Here is a 14869-nt window from a genome sequence, read left to right on the forward strand (position 1 = left end):
TAATCCTTCAGAAATCATTCTAATATGCTGATTGATTGACTGTTACAGGATTCTTTGATTAATTTAAAGTTCAAAAGAACATTTGTTTAATATAGTAATAATGTAACAGTATGTCAATCTCATAAATGTGGTCAAAGTATATAAAGACATATGGCGATTATACATATTATGTTGTGTATTTGCTTTTCAGAGTATGAATTGTTTACTTTCCTTTCTGTCATTTACCTTTTTTCTGAGTGAGAATGAAACAGAAGAGAGCAGAACTCCAGGCTGTATTTTTATGGTTTGACAGCACATGCCACTATTGTGACAGGCCTCATGTCTCACTTGTTATATATTTCCGGCGCAACTAGATAAACTTTATTTTTCTTCGACTTGTTTATTACAAACAGTGCATGGTATGTGGAAAAAAGATCCACCCTCACAATGTCCTTTTGACTTATTGTTTCTCTCAGTGTAACATAACTTACTCTGTCTTGTTTCATTTAGTTCTGACTATCTAGGGGACAATTAAATATGTGAAGTGTAGCAATTTGTCTAGAATTTACTTGACAGCATCCTCCACAAATCCCGCACACATTTCCTAAGAACTAATTAAAATGAATCAATGACATGCCACTTCAAAATGGCGGCATATGTCAAAGCCATCAGCAGCAAGCAAAGGACACTCTTAATTGTTTTGTTCCTGTGGTTCTTGTAAACAGCTTGTCAAGGACTGCACTCAAGCATCCATGTTACACAAGTGCTTTTTTTTCTCGTCTCTGCCTCAAATGCCTTTCACAAACACGTACTTTACAACCCTTGCCGCCCCGCTGCCACATTAACTCACCCCAGGCTGGTAGCATGTTGTGTTAAGTGTTGGTTGTCTTGCTGTCTCATCAAAGGCCATTAATTGTGGCACCAAAGCGATGGTCACTTATACTACATCAGCCCGAGGCCTTTTTTCCATGAGGAAGCAGATTTCAAAACATTGACAGCCACAAGTAGAGTCTCCTGTCTTCCTCGCTGGCCATTAAGCAACTGGTCATTCATTTAGCTGCCATCTGATAAACAGAATGCAGTTTTTGGTTCAAACTCAGTGCTTTCACCTTCACAAAATCCAGTGTTTTGAGTGTGAATGTGAATGAACAGCCGTTATGAGGACGGATCAGGTGGACGGAGTGCTAGATGAGACTATTTTATTATTTATAGTCTCCCTCACTAAGCCTCTCAGCAACATTCATGTCCCTTGATAAACAACACAGAGGAAACACCCTTTTCAATTATACCTCCAGCTGTAAATCATGCAGGAATGAGTGGCGGCCTGAAAATTACACCCTTCCATATGACAGGCGGGGGAGCACACACCTTGATATCCTTCTCCTGCTGATAGCTTTTAGCATTTGTCGTATAGGTCCACCTGTATCGACAACGAGACAAGCATTGCTGTTATGAGCATAAATTGGCCTCAATCCAGCTTGTTTCAGCGGACTCTAGTGGACATTTTAACTCGCCTGCTGTACCGTGATTCACAGTTCTAAGCCCAGCCTATTATCCCTGCCGGTTGGTTTAGGCCGCAATTTGGGGAGAATGATGGCTCTTTGATGAGAGCCTTCAAGGCTTGTAATACATGTCTGACCAATGCATTTCAATCACAAGGGTCAACCTGACTCCCATCGCTCCAGCTAGTAGTATTGTCCACTGTTATTGTTATGCTCACATTTGATTTAGGGTCAAACTGACTCTTTGGTTCTTTATAATCTTTTCCCAGAATTATGCCCTTTTAAAATGGTATATTAAAATCAAAATAATTGAATAATAATTACTAAAGCTCCAGAGTAACACTGATATCCCATGTTCTACAGATGGTCGCACTGGCAGGGGGGCCATTAAAATGAAAAAATAAAAGAAACCAGTAATAACACTCACATTGTTATTGTTTTGCAAGTGCAATTAACATTAATATCACATTAAGGCATATTTTATAATTATACAGGTCTGGATACTGATTGGTCATTGCAACATTTTAGCAGTATTAGTAACATGTTTGACCTGTTCACTGTGCAGCTCTAGTAGTGGACATATGTCTAGAAAGAGAGTTTGGTAACACTTTCTATGAAGCCCGTATTTATAATGCATTATAAGGGTATTCTTAAGGCATTATAACGAATGCATAATGCATTATAAAAAACCTTATAATATGTTACATTATCTCATGAGTATTCATAAGAACAGTTTTAATGTATTATAATTTTTACTTGTTTGTGGTTATAGCTTTTAAGAGTATGATTACCTGCTCATAGTTATAACGTATTATAAGTCCCATATCTTGCCATGTTTCTCATGTCACTTTACTTAAAGCATACAAAGACCACTTATAAGTAAATATAATAAGATTTCCCAAAGAACCCTAAGATCAGGCATCAGATCAGATGAATGTGTAATGACACATTTGTATTATCAGTTTGATTATTTTGATGGTACCCTTTAGACAGCTTTTGATAAGTAACTGCATGTCAGCTAGCAGTAATTATTATTAGTAGTATGCTAAATATATGCTAACACTACATTTTGATGGTTCCCCAACAGACAAACTATTATATTATAAGCAACTTTACAAGTACATGAACCTTCTACCTAGCCTAACCTTAATTATTCATGAGATGATATAACATATTATAAGCTGTTTTATAATGCATTATGCATTCATTATAATGCCTTAGAAATACCCTTATAATGTATTATAAACAGGGGCTTCATAGAAAGTGTTACCGAGAGTTTTTTTTTTTTTTTAAAGCAATAAGGATTGTATTATAGTATATTCTTACAGCATATAGTACTATATGTGACCCTGGACCACAAAACCAGTCTTAAGTAGCATGGTTATGTTTGTAGCAATAGCCAAAAATACATTGTATGGGTCAAAATTATATATTTTTTTTCTTTTATGCCAAAAATCATTTGGATATTAAATAAAGATCATGAATATATTTTGTTAATTTCCTACCATAAATATATATAAATGTAATTTTTGATTAGTAATATGCATTGCAAAGAACTCAGATTCCAGATATTCAAATAGTTGTATCTCAGCCAAAATATCCTTTCCTAACAAACCACACATCAATGGAAAGCTTATTTATTTCAGCTTTCAGGTAAATCTAAATAATAATAAAAAAAAAATGACACTTATGACTGGTTTTGTGGTCCAGGGTCACATATCTTTTAGTATGTACTTTTAGTGAGTCTTTTTGGTGCCAAATACTGGAGCCATTTTTGTTCTGAAAGTTCCAATTGTGTTGCTATTCCAGATGCCACGGATTCAGCAGATGACATGAGTAAATAGCTTTCAGCAGGAAGCTGAGTGGTACCATGATGGGATACCCATTTTTCCAGCCATGGCTCCTGCCTAGCTCAGCTGCACACCCAAAACAAGCCCATTTAAGCCATAGAACCACTCATTATCACAGATCCCGTTGCCTGACATTGCTTTGAAATGATAGAAACCATGAAGAATTTCTGTGGGTATGGGAAAAGTGCTTCATGAAAACATATGCCTTTTAAATTTTTAAGAGTCTATGAGGACTCTGTGTTTATTGATCAGATAGATATTGGCCAGAGGTTCCTATGTTGGTGTGTGACCACATTCCAAGTACTCAAGTCAAAGACAAGAAACCTCTGAAGACTGACATGGGCTCTTGCCAGCTTCATCACATTCAGTCACTGCACTGATAGTATCAGTCTCAGACAGCACGCCTATGGACCTCCAACAGTCATTCACTGACTGTCTGATGCACACAAAACTGGCAAGCTCTAATCTGATTGGCTGAATTTTCTGGAGTAAGGACAAACAGGTGTTTGTGTGTTTGTTTATTTCCGTCTGGAAACAAAGTCATGTTTACAAGGTACCAGTGTGATACGACGAGTGTTTGAGGATGAAGTTATCACTGGATCTGCCAGGTTGTTAGGTTTTGTTTAGTTAACTGAAAGAAGTCTGGTACATTCTGCTTTGTTTTCTGAGTTACATCTGTTAAATAGTCTGTATTTTGTGTCGGACAAAGTAGGCTATACAGTACATCTATTATATGTAATTTTGCCTGTGCTTTCTGAATAATAGCTTGTTTCTGTGCCTGTCTATTATTGTGGCATCATCCATTTGAGACAAACCTCTCCCTAAATTATTGTCTGCTTTACATATTGGTCAGGCAATTTCTTTCTGTCTAAGTTGACAAGAGAAAAAAGGCTGCACTTATGGGCCTTGCTGTGTTGCATTAGATTGTCAGTAATCATATTACAAAAAACTATTCAAATTGTAATTATTTTAATGAAAAAAAAGGTTATTCTTTGTCTACTCTTACAATTGTGTACAATAACCAAGTTTAGCCTTTGTGCAAATATGTATTTATAGCTATTTTTTATAAGACATTACCTAGCAAGAGAATTACTGAGTATTTTACTGAAATTGAATTGTGTTGCAATAGTTTTTTCTTTGTTGATGTCTTTTTTGTTTGTTTGTTTTTGGAATATTACTGGAAGTATATAGAAGCCTGTTTCCACCAATAAATAAGCTCACAACTGCGGGAATTTTTTATTTTTATTTTTCATGCAAATGTGAATTTATATCTTGCAATTCAGAATTTTTGTTTCACAATTCTGACCTTTTTTCTCTGAATTGTGAGATATAAACTCGCAATTGATAGTTAAAAAGTCCAGTTTTAAGGGGGGAAAAGACAGATGTGTTCTCAGAATTGCGAGTTTATGTCTCACAATTCTGACTTAATAACTCACAATTGCATGTTATAAAGTCGGAATTGCAAGATATAAACTTGCAGTTTTGAAAAAAAAAAGTCACAATTTCGAGAAATAAACTTGCAATTCTGAGAAAAAAAAAATTAAATTGAGTTTACATCTGGCTGTAAACATCAGTTGTAAGTTTATATTTTTTGATTCCAAGAAAAAATCATCAGTTGTGAGATAACAAGTTACAATTAACCTTTTTTTTTATTCAGTGGCGGAAATAGGCTTCCATATATATATATATATATATACACACTTAAAACAAACAAACAAAAACAGACATCAACAAAGAAAAACTATATGTGTCTTCATGTGTTAGTCCATACTATCAAAGTGTTGTTTGGTTAAGAACATTCCAAAATATCCAAAATAGTGTGTTGCAAAATAAAAAGCAATTGTTACAGATTTAAAATGACATGAGGGTGAGTAAATAATATTATACAGTGATTTCAACAATTTCTACAGTATATTCTGATTTTGTCATACAAACTCTTGTCAAATGTTGCATATTATTTAGCAAAGTTAGTTGCAGTAAACTCCTTATCACTTAATATTTAGAATATCCAGTCACAGCTTAAGCACAGATAATGATAAATGCATGATTTGAGCTATATCATGTAGAGACCACAACATGTAAAGACCTTCACTCAATAGAATTAAATGACCTGACAAGTATAATATAATTTTCCTACTTCGAATTGATTCACACCATTCGGTAACTGCTGGCACAGAGTGTGATTGTTCTAAAGTTACTGTGGATATGCCAGCGGATAATGATGCCACCGCAGAAAGAACCACAGAGAAGCACAGCATGGCCCAGGGCTATAGGAGCAAAAGCACTGAGATGTAAACAGCTTGGAAGTGGCCTGGCCCGGGGACATGCAGTGGCCTGCTCAGGGTGATGCTTTCCCCCATATTCCTCAGTGGCTTCATGCATATACATGAAATCCCAGTCACGCAGAGGAAGGAGGGAGGCTAGTCTCAGAGTTCACGGACACCTATCTAACAAAGACGATCCTGGCCTTCCAAATCTCTGCCATAATGCAGCTGACAATACCACACTTTAGTGTTTATCCACCACCCACCCAAAGCTCAGTTCATAAGGAGGTTTGGTATTGATTTTCTTTCACTGCATCCATGTATGCAGTAAGTACAAAGAGCAGTTTCCCTTTATTTTTTCATTAGGCCCAATGCCCTGGTGCAGTGTTTCAAGCATGCAGTTGACATTTCTCCAGACACAAATACGATTTTTATGGCTGTTCTGTTTGAGATCCCCGAACAACTCCCATGGCTGGAAAGGCAATGAAGCACCCTTGATTTCCCAAATGCGATGGAAGAAATGTCATAATATTTAGATTAATGTGCTGCGGAATTGCATCAAGCAAGCTAGGTATCATCTCTGACTGGGTCAACGCGATCACAACCCTTCATTCTAACGTTTGTCAGGAAACCTTATAAAGTTTCATAGTGCTTTTTTAAAAAATCATTTTTATTCTTATCTTTTATAGCACCGTTAGATAGGTAATAACGTTTTTAAAATTAAGTTTTAGCAAGTGTCCACCACCCAAGGGTGTCACCAAGCCGTACCCACAAGTCTCGGACTTTGCGGTGCAATACATTGCAAGGACGGGCTAATCTGTACTGATTTGGAGCTCAGCCAGTGGAAGCCTCCTCTAATCCCTCATTCTTTTTATCAGAGGAGGAGAGGCAAATTTCACTTCTGCACAAGAGGGGGAAAGGAGCTATTTCATGCCTCACTGACTCCACTGTTTTTTTTAGAATGGTTGTCTTCTCTTTTTTTAGGTCTTATTTTATATGCTGCATAGCTGCATTCTGTGAAAAAACTTGCTGTATGTGTATTTTTTTTTTTTTCGCTTATAGAGGTGGGGAGAACTTTAAAGACACCTTTGCCAATTAGCACATTGGCCCTTAGTTATCCTGTGTTAACACCATTGCTCTTTCCTGGAAAATGAAGTCATTAAACTTAATGCAACATTCATCCTTTTATATGCATTGCAAAGTACAAACATTCATTACAAAATTCCATTACATTGTTTTCAGCTGGCCACCTATTCACAGCAAGTGAGTGTGGGCCGCCCCCACCGCTCTACAGCGGTGAAACAGATTAAAGACTGTACGCGGCTGTTCGGAAGGTACGCTTGATGTTCCTACTTTGAGTTTTTTAACAGCTGTCCGGTACACAGTAGCAGGAGAAAGAGACAACTGTGGTATCAAGCAGCTTTCAGCACTCCACAAGTCAACAGTAATGTCTCTATTAATCTCTCTGCCTCTAAGGCAGCTTTGAGAGGAAACACTGAGTAAATAAAGAGAAATATTCCAGTCCTAGATAAAGATAAAGGGATTGCTTTTATCTAAACATGAATCAGTTGTCTTCTGCAAAGGGAGCCATAGAGTACATCCCCAGGGCCGTACGGAGAAAGAGATCATATACTGTTAGCAGTGTTTGGGAATGAGATAAGGAGACTATTGTGCCATCTACATACACATGCATTCTGAGAACACAAACACTAATGTTCATGGGTAATGTAATTAAAGTGTTTGATAACACAGTGCAGTATGTCAAGAACTTGCTGAGTGAAAGGAAGTAGTGCATGCCAAGTAACAGATATCCTGTGGGGTGAATCGCTCATATTTCCCTGGTCATGTTTCACACGTATCATCCGCATGCGTACGCATTCAAGGACGTAAACTAACAGTCATCAGTCATTGAGAATAGCTCAGACACCTCATCAAATATGGGTCTTAATGTGTCTGACACAAACTTTCCGACACACATGCATCTCTGTCTACTGGAGGAGGTTGTCACGTGTAGTGTACAATGTGATAGTTTTAGTTGGAGTGTTTATTTCAGAAATGATCCACAACCTAACCCTAACATGAAAATATTTATCATCTTATCAGTGTAACTTTTTTGTTGAAATGTGCAGTGTATATAATGAGCAAATACATCATGAATCCATCTTTCAATCTGTTTTTGAAAAGATTATTTTTCTGTCCTGAATCACTATGGTATGTCTATAATAAGTGTTTATGTTAAAGTGATAGTTCACCCAAAAATAAAATTCTGTCATTAATTACTCACCCTCAAGACTTTCGTCCATCTTCAGAGCACAAATTAAGATATTTTTGATGAAATCCAAGAGCTCCCTGCATAGACAGCAATGAAGTTACCATGTTCGAGGCCTGAAGATGTAGTAAGTACATCGTTAAAATAGTCCATGTGACATCAGTGGTACAACAATAATTTTATAAAGCGACAAGAATACTTGAATACTTGACAAGAATACAAGAAAACAAAAATAACAACTTTATTCAACAATTTCTTCTCTTCCGCGCTAGTCTTCGACGTGAGTAGCACAATGTATGCGTGTAGTGCTGTTGAGCCGTCGTTCTGATGTAGAACCTGGATGCACTGTACCTTGTTTGCAAGCAGAAGAAGACGCTCTATGTACATAAAAGAGTCTTTGTAAACATGTCTGAAAATTTCGACAGAGAGGATGACTTGCAATTTTTTGCCCTACCTTACTTATTTGAATCAGAATATACAGATGATGAACTAACAGAGATAGACATTCTATATCAGAACACCGGTTCCTGCATCAGCAGCACCACATACATGCATCGTAATACTCTCATTGAAGACTGACACGGAAGAGAAGAAATAAAGTCATTATTTTGTTTTTGTTTTTTTGGCAACAAAAAGTATTCTCGTAGCTTCATAACATTACGGTTGAACCACTGATGTGACATGGACTATTTTAACCATGTCCTTACTACCTTTCTGGGCCTTGAACTTGGTAGTTGTGTTGCTGTCTATGCAGGGTCAGAAAGCTCTCGGATTTTATCAAAAATATCTTAATTCGTGTTCTGAAGATGAACGAAAGTCTTGCGGGTTTGGTACAACATAAAGGTGAGAATTAATGACAGAATTTTATTTTTTGGGGTGAACTATCCCTTTAAACCTGAAAACAACTGCTGTGGAGTCGGCCAGTACCTGCGTGACTCGTCATTTCCATAAATAGAGAGAAGTACCTCCGGCTATAGTGTTCATCTGCAAGATGCATGTAGTTTTGTGTATTAACCGGTAGAGTGCCTAGTGTGTACCTTTTTTTGTGCCCAATAAGCATCAGAAGTGGGACAGGATTCCAATTATCAGTCTTCATTGGTTTTCTTTATTATACAGAAATGTGGGGAAAAAAATGGATAAAGCTTTATAGTGTCAACATTTAATTTCACAATCTTTGAAAACGCAGCTGTTCTTCTGATCTTCTGAAGTGTGCATTGTTGCCTGCATAAAATGTGTGTACTTTGTGCATGATGGTCCGTCTGTGAAAACTGGATAAGGACAGGATTGGCAATATGCTGCGCTATATCCAGTAGGCTATTATGACATATTGATGTCAAATTCAGTGTTTATTATATGTAAAATAAGCATAACCTGGTCTTTTTTGATAAAATATGATTTCCAGTAGACACAGACTGAACAGATTACTGTAGGATTCAGTGTTTACTTCTATTTTAGTCATGTTTTAACATGCTTCTTTTTTTGTGGATTATAATAATAATATCCTATAATATGATTTAAATGAAGAAGTTACTATCTAAAGTATACATTTCTTTATTTTACATTTTTATTTTTCCTAGTTTCAATTTTTTTTTTCATACAGATTTTTTTTATTCATATTTACAAGATGTAAAATAAATATACATTTTATTGCAGCATGTGCTATGTACTGTCCTTAAGCAGTGTGATATCACATATATCGGCCAAATTGCTCTCTGAGATATCGACATCTATGGTCAAAAAAAAATATATATATATTAGCGCTCAACCCCAATAGTTTAATCCCTAGTCTCAATACATTTCAACATTTGCTTTTTTTGCTGCTTACTCTAAAGGACAGTCGTGGTACATCATATTCCTCACTGGGGTTGAGTCATGAGGGCTTCACTTGTTTTTGCCTCAGGGAGACGTAGGGATGCACCTTCACTTCAGCCTAAATCAAGCCGTGCACATCCCAGTCCTCACAGTAAACGTTTTTCTTGCTGTTTCCGACAGCTCCAAATACCTGTAGCTGCAGCACAGGCACGCTTGCTGGTCAGACGCTTACCAAGCTGTCAGAGTGCTGTGGAACATGCTTTACAAACAATTACCACACCATCTGCACTGTCAGTGAGCTGTTTAGCATTAGCGTCTCAGTTTCTCTCCCACTCTCACTCTCTTTTGTGCGTCTCTCTCTTTTTTGTGCTTCTTATTTCTCCTCTTTCTTCTCAATTCATCCAAGCCACGGGTTAATGAAGAGGAGGTTAGGAGAGCAGCATGGATTGTTTGTTTGTCTGACTTTCTTCGTTTTGATCTTGTTAAGGCCTGGAGCTGTGATGTTTTTTCATCGTGGAAGTCTCACAGCGTGAGCGAGCGCTTGTGCACATCTGAACAACAAAACACACTTTTATGAGTTTATTCCAGAGAAGCTCTTACACCATGGCCAGAGGTATTATTGAAACATCGGTAGGGAGAGAAAAAAAATATTTGTTCTCAAAGAAAACAAGTTCAGAATGTGGACACAGTGGTGCGGTAAATGGAAATAATTGATTTATTTGTTCATTGCAAGTCATTTTTGTTTATTGAAGATGATTGTTTTCTCTTCTGCCCCACAGGTACATCAGTAACAAGAGTAACAGCAACCGACGCAGACGATCCGGTGTACGGAAACAGTGCCAAACTGGTCTACAGCATTCTGGAAGGCCAACCTTATTTCTCCATCGACCAAACCACTGGTAAGTTAATCAATCCACAATGTCCAGATGGTCATGAATCATTCAAATGATTCAACAACCTTATTATTATGCTTGGAAATAGGTGTAAGATGAATGTCCCTTCGTGTTCCAAGACGAGTTTTAGGTGTTAGATCATTTATTATTATTGTAATGATTGTTATTATGATCATCATTATTGGAGGCAGGAAAAAAATATTAGAGAAAGACCAAATAAACAAGATCATTTTACCTGAAGGACACATGCAGATGCTGATTTTGTTCTGTAATAGCGCACAAAGCAATTTGCAGCTTCTGATTTAAATGCCAGGGCTATCTTTGAATTCCATCTGCATTCTGCTTCCTTTTCAACCTTGACTTTGTTTTTTCCCTAATTGCATTTTCAGCTGACTTGTTAACAGTGTGTCTGTAAGCAACATGATTAAATAATGGTGAAATTACATTAATAAGCAATGAGATGGAAATGAACAGCACGTAATTTGGAAAAACAACAGACAATAAACAAGTCCTGTATCTGTCCAAATTGTATGTGCATATTAAATGAACAGACTTTAAATATCAATACTTTTTTTTTCTTACCAGAACACCTTGTGCGTTTCATAACCCCGTGCATTTCAATCACTCACTGTCAGCATTGTCTAAGAATGCAAATGGCCGAGAGAAAGTGCGAAAGCCCAAATTGAGGTGCCGCGTGTGTGGTTTGCGTGATTACTGAACACATGCAGATGGCTTATTCAAGTGAGCCAGATGTTTTAATGAATGTTAATGAAAAATAAGAGGTAAAGGGAAAACAACCATTAGAAAGCATTTGACACTTCCAACACCTCGTAGGAAATGAGACACACTTGATAAATAAGTAAACATCATGCACCAATTCATTACTTGGTTAATGGCTTGCAAAAAGAAAAAAAGATAAATAAATAAATGGAAGGGAAGTAAACCTCCAAATACCTATGGAAATGAATGTTTGTGTTGCCTCGCTTCTGTGATCATCAGGAATTCATTTGAATAGATAATGATAAATCAGGATGACAATTGAATGAGTATTGCAGTGAGCATCAGATTCAGTGTTGCACACACACAGCTGCATACTCAGGGCGGCCTGCGTTTCCATATTCCGATTGACAATCAGAGCACTTCACCTCTAAAAATGCACCTCCTTAGTTTGCTGAAATTATTGTGGTCTGTTGGTCTCCATGACAGAACAAGAAACAAAGACATGTAAGTGCAGCATGAAAATAAAAAGGCTAGCAGACAATGCATGCACGCTGTGAATTATTCATGCGTAATGGAACCGGAGCTGGCCCTACAACGCACTTACCTTTCTTCCTGTAGAATGCCTTTGTTTCCTTACTTCTATTATTCGCCAATCTCTTTAATGTAGTTGCTTCTTATTATAGTTTTTTCTGTGTCTTTACACAAAAACCTGATTGATTTTGTAAGATTACACGTCTGTGAAGATTCTCAGTCATCCAGATCATTGTAAAAATGTCTCACAGAACTTACCGCGTAGCATATTTTTCTATTTATTGAAGATGTTTTGTCATTTCCCCAAAGTGACTTCATCAGGACGATGGTGATTTCCCAGGATTTAAGCTCATCGCACAACATAACATCATAAAGCTTGCAAATTGCAGTGGGAATCGCCTCCACAATGGTAAAACGTATTGTGAATTGGGGGGAAAAGTCTGGGGTAAAGATGAAATGATTGTGTTAAATGATGGGGAATCTCAATCTACAGCCAATGTGACCATGCAAAACATCTACAATAAATAGGAAAACTAGGTCTGGATGCTTTTAGAAAATAAACAGTAATAGAGTTTATTGATTTTTTTATTTATTTATTTGAGAGAGTCAATGATGGCGCATACAAGATTATAAAAGACAGACAGCATAATTCACATTCAGTCAGAATATAAATGACTCCAGGTGCTGGGACAAGTCCTCAGCAAACAAACAAGCTAATTTGCAGTGCCAAATCAAAGCAGCACAGGCAATGCGTGGCACACACTAAGCTGGGCGGGGTGTCAAGGACAAGGGAAGAGCTAACAGATTTCGCAAACTGCAAATTTCAGAATGGACAATGGCTTGTTTATTTAGACCATGCTCGGTTTGAAAATATAACATATTCTTATGTGTTTATTTTCCATATCATATTCAATAAAAGTTTTTTTTTCAGTGCATTATTTTGTTGTTTCGTTCTTTATGTCAATTAATGTATTTTTGTTGTTGATACAGCAATCATTAGGGTGGCTCTGGCAGGGATGGACCGTGAGATGAGGGAAGAGTATCTTGTTGTCATTCAAGCGAAAGACATGGGAGGTCACATGGGTGGGTTGTCAGGAACCACCACTGTGACAGTCACTCTTACCGATATCAACGATAACCCACCAAAGTTCACAAAGGGTAAGAGAGACCCTCTTTTTTTAACTATATAAGGTGACTTGCGCTATAGTTCAAAAGTTTAGGGTCAGTAAGATTTATTTTTAAAGAAATACTTTTATTCAGCAAACATTACTAAATCAAAATGTACAATTTACATATTTATGTAACAATTTACAGCAAGGTTCCATTTGTTAACACTGGTTAACTACGTTAACATAAACTAACAATGCAAAATACTTCTGAAGCATTTATTTCTCTAAGTTAATATTGATTCCAACATTTACTAACATATTATAGACCAATTTTGAGTTTACGTCACAGTTACAACACTTGCAGCTGCACGGGCATTGTGGTGGCAGAAAAACACTGGTAACAAGTGGAGGGAAATGGGTGAAATCCATGGATTAAGAGAAAAAATTAATTGTGGTGCCTCTGGATATCAGAATCAGGATGCAAATCATTTTTATAGAATAGTGTTGTCAAAGATGCCATTTGAAGCTAAATGAAGATGTTTGAACTGACAGACTATGCATAAAACCTGCTATGATTACTCTACTTTTAAAGCATAAAGTTGATTTAAACAACAGGACTTCATAATATTTACATATGCAGTTCCTAGGGGACATATTGTATTAGCCCTACAGCACTACTATTTAAACCTATAACATTTTACATACCATTTACCTATTTTATCTCACAATTTAATTTTTCTCGCAAATGCAAGTTAATATCTTCTGTTTTGGACTTTATAACTCAAGTTCCCTCAACAATAGCGAGTTTGTCAATTTTGAGGAAAAAAAAGCAGAAGTGTGGAATATAAACCCATGATTCTGAGCCGAGGGGAAAAAGAGAGAATGATGAGTTGATTTGACTTGAGTTGAATTGTGAGATATAATCTCAGAATTGTGAGAATAAAGCCAGAATTTTGAAATATAAACTCAAATTAACTTAATTAATTAACTTTTATTTTTTTTATTTCATTGCTTCCATTGACTGCTACTCGAAAACCGTCATTTTCTGCCACCAGGCTCCACCCACAAACACGTCATCACTGTTTTTTACTGCATTTTTGATAAAAAAAAAAAAAAAAAACTATTGACCCTAAGCTTAGAAGAATTGATTAGCATTTGTTGTCTAGTATTTAAAGGGGTCATATGATGTTGCTAAAAAGAGCATTATTTTGTGTATTTGTTGTAATGCAATGTGTTTATGCAGTTTTGAGGTTCAAAAAACATATTACTTTCCACATACTGTACATTATTGTTTGCCTCCTCTCTGCCCCGCCTTTCTGAAACAGTTCAATTTTTGCAAAACTCATCATTAACGGAAATCGAGGTGTTCTCTGATTGGCCAGCTATATGGTGCATTGTGATTGGCCATAAGCTGCTTTCCAAGGTTCAGGAAACAGTCCTCTGTGAAATGTGCATCACCTACTCGAATATTTGCGTATGTTCCGGAATAGTGTTGTAAATATAACTTAATCACTGATTTCTAGTTGTATCCTCATTTGGAATGAAACCAAAATACTTTTGCTTGTGCTTTCGCAGTGAAACACACTGCGTCTCCACAACATGGCGGCTGTAACACTACTACAGCCAGTAAAAGTTTCTTTCCATATACATATGGGCGGTGTTATGCTGATCTACTCACCCTGTGACGTGGACCAGTGGGGGCATGTTTGAACCATTTTAGTTGGGTGTGGCTGAGTCTTAACTTTTATAATAAATATCTCTTTAGTTTTTGAGAATTTAAGTTATTTTTTTATTTATTTATTTTATTTATTTATTAATTAATTAATTAATTAATTTATTTATTTATTTATTTATTTATTTATTTATTTATTTATTTTTGGTTTCTCTGAGTGCTATTTGTCACTTGATAGACCAGATCTTCTGTGTTCTTGTATCTCATC

At 36.5% G+C, this 14869-nt stretch overlaps 1 protein-coding gene across 1 annotated transcript in view; it reads left to right on the forward strand.

Annotated features, from left to right (window-relative positions):
- LOC141331534 (cadherin-8-like) overlaps window positions 1-14869 on the forward strand; it is a gene marked incomplete at its 3' end in the record, with an annotated part of 52037 nt that overhangs the window by 20429 nt on the left and 16739 nt on the right. Inside the window, exons 3-4 of the mRNA XM_073836589.1 lie at window positions 10456-10575; window positions 12811-12978. Of these exons, the coding sequence (XP_073692690.1) occupies window positions 10456-10575; window positions 12811-12978 (288 nt within the window). The remainder of the gene's footprint in view (window positions 1-10455; window positions 10576-12810; window positions 12979-14869) is intronic.

The sequence above is a fragment of the Garra rufa genome, chromosome 3, assembly GCF_049309525.1.
Source record: "Garra rufa chromosome 3, GarRuf1.0, whole genome shotgun sequence".
Classification (NCBI taxonomy): Eukaryota; Metazoa; Chordata; class Actinopteri; order Cypriniformes; family Cyprinidae; genus Garra; species Garra rufa.